The sequence below is a fragment of the Haemaphysalis longicornis genome, unplaced genomic scaffold (assembly GCF_048455015.1).
Source record: "Haemaphysalis longicornis isolate Haplotype H1 unplaced genomic scaffold, Haemaphysalis longicornis Haplotype H1 scaffold_2, whole genome shotgun sequence".
Classification (NCBI taxonomy): domain Eukaryota; kingdom Metazoa; phylum Arthropoda; class Arachnida; order Ixodida; family Ixodidae; genus Haemaphysalis; species Haemaphysalis longicornis.
This window is the reverse complement of record NW_027526295.1, coordinates 157071326-157077325: the sequence shown is the minus strand read 5'-3', so window position 1 is coordinate 157077325 and position 6000 is coordinate 157071326. Positions and strand designations below refer to the sequence as shown.

The window sequence follows — 6000 nt, the reverse complement described above, 5'->3', positions numbered from 1 at the left end:
CCACAGCCTCAAGATAACCCTTCCTCTCCTGGCCCATCCTACGTAACGGATTTAACCCGGTTTTTCAGCTATATCCGTCCCCAACCGCCACGGCCCTGTTCTACAAAACCCACTTTTATTCACCCAAGTCTTTCTGTCAGCCAATACGTTTTCATCCGTGTCGACAGTGCCCGCCGGCCACTTCAACCGCCCTACACCGGCCCTCATCTCGTCATTTCTCGCGGCGAAAAGACGTTTACAGTTCGCGTTAACGGCCGCGACACTGTCGTTTCCATCGATCGCCTCAAGCCCGCTTTCACCGAGGCTGAACCGCCTGCCTTCGACACCACCATCCACCACTCCACTCTGAACACCACCGCTCTCCCCTCCGTTCGCAGCCCCACCCGCGAACATCCCAGCGCAAAGACTGTCCGTATTGCCGACACTCCGTCTGAAGAGGGGGGGGGGGCTATGTGGCGGCGCCCCAGCAGCTTGCGTCGTCCGCTGCCGCAAACGGGCACGCTCCAGGAACGATGACGCTGGGCCTGAGCCACGAGTGGCGAGTGCTGACCACGCGCTTGCGGTGCGCGCTGGGCACGAGCGTGGAATAAAGCGGGGCCACCAGAGTTTGGCTCCACGGCGCTGTAGCGTGCAGACGTGTGTCTTCTCATCTCTCTGTCGCCGACGCGACAACTTCTTTGGACTCCTCCCCACTTCCTGTCTAATATAGATGATTCTACGAGAATTCAAGGTAACAACCATTTTATTCACGATAACATGAAGCACAATGACCTGTGTTGCTGGCCAAGCAATCTTCATTCTGGTAAGATCAGAGGCTTTGGGAAGAGTGATTGCCGTCGGCAGACATTAATAAGACACTAAAAGATCCACCGAACTTAGTGCACGCGTAGAGCATGAGCGAATGGTACAGCTACGGAAGCGTAATTTTTTTTTCGCTCATAGGGTATCAAGTGCTTTTATTCCCTTCACCTGAATAGTGAAGCCATGCGGAAAAAGTTGCCAAGGCAATTCCCGTGTGCGCACTACACTTACCAGCTCAAGATGCATTATACGGCGTGCCCAAAATTATACGCCGTGCCCAAAATTATCCGAGGTTCATAACTAGCAAGAGCGGGAAGAGAGCAGGACCAAGAGGAAGACGTTGTGGGAAAAGCACGTGTTCACCTTTGTTCTGTGCACTTCTTTCTGATTTTGAATTTGTTATTGCAATCGACCCAACTGTCTTTGGAGAGCATAATCTGACCAGCACAGAGAAAAAAGTATACGGCGGATTTGGGCACACACTGCAAAGAACATGTTCCTAGAAGAATTAATTTGGTGGTTTGACGATCTTGAAGTAGCTCTAAGTGAGACCGCGGGAACTGGCGTCATGGAGATCCCACGTTCGTTCCGGAGTGACGGGGAAAGTAAATAAGGTACTAACGCCTTTAGTAATGTACCTGCGGAGGGGTTTTCAGGTAAATTGCTCCTGGTTACGCATAAAAGGAAATGAAACATGGGACGGAGGCAAGAAACGTTATACAATTTAAAATTACAAGCACGTTAGTGCCAGTTCCACCAGGGTTATTTCGTACAACGTTCCGGCAGAGCCGCGATAACTCCAGGCATACAAAAGTGAACCGCACAATTGTCAAGCTCCACACGGCATGCAGAATAGTTTTCATTCTTTTCGTAGAGTACGTCACAACGTCCGTTGGGGATAGATTCTCCCGTTCATAATTCGGTGTGCAGCAAACACTGTCCATATCACACTCGGTACAGACATCTTCACAAACACCGGCCCTTTTCCTCCGGGCGATGCGAACAACATCCCAACATGGTTCACTGGAAAAGTGGAGTTTTGCTAATGGTGCGCGCAGTCCACTGAAAAACACGGTAGCTGCGGCGAGGAGTGAAAAGTTTACGCTGTGAGCCGGGATATTTCCGCAGCTCACACATCCTCCTCGTCGACGGAGATCCTCTCCTCGCGTATGGTTCGGCACCCGTGGCTACTCTCCTCGCTGCACGGGTTACTCCCACCCGAGTGGCTCCCGCCGTCGGAGCGCTGCGAGTCGTCGCCGGCCGAGTTGCTCTCCGAGCCCGCCCCGCTGCCGGGAGCGATCACTTGCGGAGCCGGCGGCTTGGGCTTGAGCGAGCGCAGCATCCTGCGGAGCCTCTGGCGCAGCGTCAGCTCCTCGCACTCGGCCAGAGAGTCCCACGAGCCCCGGCTGCGTTTGTCCTGCTCGTGCTCGTACAGCGCCTTCACCTTCTCCAGCGCTGCAACAGCGAGAGAGAGCGAAAAACAAGGAGCAATTTGCGCTCAGGCACGCACGCACAGAGTGAGTGGCGTCAAGGAGGAGGAGGAACAACCTTTATTGCAGTATGCAATTTAGGGGCGCGTGGTGACCACTGGGCGGTGCCCAGCGGTGACTTCGGCAGCACGTTCCACCAAGGCTTTAGAACACACCGCTCCTCTTCTAATTTCGTTCTACCCGCAACGGGAGAGTGAGATAACGTGTTGCTGCGAAATTTGTTTTGGCAAACCTGATTATGATACTGTAGGGAACTTTACCGTCGCTAAGGGAAACTATGGAACCCTTTTTTCTCAAAAGTACTTAAGAAAGAAACCCGCTGATCAACAGTGAGGGTGAAATGCACTTTTTTTTAGTTTTAGGGTGCTCCCTACGATGCACGCTAGGGGCAAGCGTTTCATGGGAAACAAACAGCGCTCCCTAACCAAAACAAAATCTGGCCACAATAGTTTAGTGTTCTAGTATTCTTCCGCGGCCTCCCTGTGAACCGGAGACCGATCTCACGAACCTCAGTCCCACTGCAGCCGTAGAGCCCCTGACGACAGCGCCGGTAAGGTCAACGACGTAGCACAGGCTGGTAAGGGTACACAAAGTAGAAGTACAGGTCTTCCTGAGGAAGACCTGTCTCAGGTCGAAACGTTGGAAATAAAGTCTCCGAAGAGCGTACTTCTACTTTGTGCGTATTCCTGCAGCAACTAAGGACTCCACTTCACAACTATATATATATATATATATATATATATATATATATATATATATATATATATATAAATGCGAGATTAGAGGAACCCTCAGGCTATAAGTATAGGGTTAGGTAAACTTAGAAGAGGCTGCGAAAGATGGTACAGGCTGGTTTTTACTAGAGACGGTACAAGCATGTTCACTCGACATCTTTAATTTTGACGAAAATTTTGTGCAGCTCCTTGTGCACAGGGGCAAACATATCTGAATTTATTTTGTGGGGAAAAAACTTTTCCTTCCCCCCCAAAATTCCCGAAGTCTGCCCGGGGCTCCAGGTGCGTTAAGCGGCTCGTGGAAAACTTGAAACTTGTACCACTGTAAAACAAAAACTACTGCAGCTATCGTCCTAGTTCTTTTTTATGTGAAGATTTTGCATACTCTCAAATCACTTAACGTATTCGCGTTTGGCGTGCAGAGCGACTTTTTAATAAAAATTCCCGAATTCGAAAAACGTTTGAAAATTGCCTTTTTCCCCTGCATCTAAACAACTTAGGTAGTTCAATGTTTCTAGTGTTATTCTTCCATTATTGTTCAATCTTCATGCCAATGTGAGATGTTGTCAAGACGGTTCAATTTTAAAAATCACTCTACTACAGCTAGGTAGCGCATTTTGGTATATTTTGAAAGCCAATTAAAAAAGGCCACCTTCGATTTTTTTTTTCAAGTTAACTTTCACAAATTAAAGCCAATGTTGCTCTCTATCTCCTACAACAAGAGTATGTTGGTCTATTTTGTTATTTGACAGCTACAAAGCGCGAAATATGGCCTTGTTAGCAGTATTGCGGTGACATAGTCAAGTGGTTTGTAAGAAGCTTAGGACCAAAATGTATGGATATAAATGGCAGTTACAAAGAGAAAATCATGAAAGAAATATTGCAGTGAGCATGCTTTGTTGAAATTCAGCGTGAGCAATGTACCCAGAATTTTAAGTCGGTCTTCTGGATGGATATTTTCATGCACTTCTCACTGTTTTTGTGTGCGCGTTGTGTAGGCCCACTCGCACTTAAAAATATGGTACGATGATACCCAGACCTTTCGGGAGCGACCGGGGAGCACAGGCTATGCCCTAGATGAGGCTAACCTGCCGCGTAGGGGAAAAAGTTAAGGCGGAAATAAATAAGTACTGACGGACGGCGGCTGAACTGCCTGCCTAGTCTCAATAAGGTATGATTTCATGCTTCCCAGCAAAATGAAAAGTATCAAACAAAACATTACCATGACCTTAGCCGCAGTGAGCCATAACAGGAAGCGGATTGAAAAAGCCACCCCAGCTACAGGAATTCCTGTTTCTGCGTGATCATCGCATTCGGCGATTCACGCACATCGACGAGGCTCAATAGCCCCGAAAAAGTAAGGGGCGCGTGCTTTGCGCCGATTATTAAAGAGAGCATAAGCAAAAAGTTGCCTAAAGAAGGAACTTTCATAGCGTTAAAGACCTGGACACCGGAACAACCAGCTGACTAACTGGAACGAGTTCAGCTGACTAACCAGCATGTACATCCTGGCCTGTATTTAAGGTCACTAGACGGTGCCACCCTGGGATTGCTAGCATCTAAAACTGTTTGGTTGCCGCTAACCCGCTATTGCTACCAGCACTAGCTCTTGTATCGGTGACCTGCAGCCACAACTTTTCGGCATTCCGTTTAATTCGAAACTCCGCTTATCTCGAAATTTTCAGCGGATTCCACGACTTCAGGTTAACGAAGGATTACTGTAGTTGGTTTTAAAACCATTGATAAGGTAATCCCTATAATGCCAGAGGCTTTCCCTCGTTCACTAGGTACATTGCCTCACGCTCACTGCGTACAATTGTTCACTAAGTACATGTTCCCTGTACACGTTCAAGTTACAATTTTCAGGCGTGAACCAGTTAGTAGCGTTGATTCGACCGGTTTCGCCTCATTTGAGCGTAAGTGTGCACAAGAAAAACTACATTTAAACAATGCGCAGTCCGAGAAATATTAAAAACGACCAGATTTGAATTTTTGGTTGTAAATTTGTCCAGAATTTTGTAAATCTATCGATGCACAATTTTCCGCAATAAGTTGCGACTCAAGTCTGATTAAAGCTTTGCGACACAGAAAGAGCAAGCTTCGATGAAAACCGAAGAGGTCACCATCACTACAGACAAGAGTTGCTACTTCAGATAAGGCGAATAAAGTCCATTGAAACCGATAAAAACAAATGGGGGGAGGAGTAGGAAGAATAAGGCACCGTACATACATAGCGATATATATACAGTGATAAACACGATTATGATACTAACTAAAACATCACTGCCCAAAACATGAAGTAACCGAAAATCGAGGCCCGTAACGTGATAAGCACGTATTCAAAGATGCAAAGGAGCAAGATATAAGCTGAGATGGTTTGATTTAAACTATGTTTTACACGAAAACGCAGCATCCAAACTAACACGTAGATAAGTTATCAAATTGCGTTGCTTCGAACTGTTGCTGGGGCCGAAACGAGTACCACTGAGGTAAACAATCGACGGAAGCGCGAAACGTTTCTCTCGTACAACCGCTGCTCGCAGCAATAAATAACTCCCAGGTGAAGCAGCACCACGTCTAAAAGGTTGCTGAGCATGCCGCAACAAACGGAGAAGGAAGGGGGGGGGGGGGGGGGGAGGTGGCACACTTACCGAGTTTAAATTCTACCTCCTCGACGGGCACTTTGTTCAGATGCTTCCTAAAGACTTGGGTGAGCTTCTTCCGATGGAAGTCCGCCTCGATTTCCTGCTTGGTCCTCGGAATGCGGCATTTCATAAAGCAGCACATCACCACCACTGAAAGCAAGAAAAGAGGCAAGATGAGCGGCGTATGCACCGTGAAACGAGGCCTCACGCGACTAGGCACTGCAGTTTCAAGTATCGATGGGCGACAAATATGCAGCGAATCAATGAAAAATTTATCTAGAAAAGGGAAAGGTATAACGCCTCATTGGTGGGGGAGGGGAGGAAATGGAT

At 47.8% G+C, this 6000-nt stretch overlaps 1 protein-coding gene across 1 annotated transcript in view; it reads right to left on the bottom strand.

The window, feature by feature from the left end:
* Nucleotides 1-733: 733 nt before the first annotated feature.
* Nucleotides 734-6000, bottom strand: part of LOC144167466 (uncharacterized) — a 45868-nt gene continuing 40601 nt past the window's right edge. Inside the window, exons 3-4 of the mRNA XM_077696723.1 lie at nucleotides 5677-5820; nucleotides 734-2256 (exon numbers count right to left, since the gene is read on the bottom strand). Of these exons, the coding sequence (XP_077552849.1) occupies nucleotides 1931-2256; nucleotides 5677-5820 (470 nt within the window). The 3' untranslated portion in view covers nucleotides 734-1930. The remainder of the gene's footprint in view (nucleotides 2257-5676; nucleotides 5821-6000) is intronic.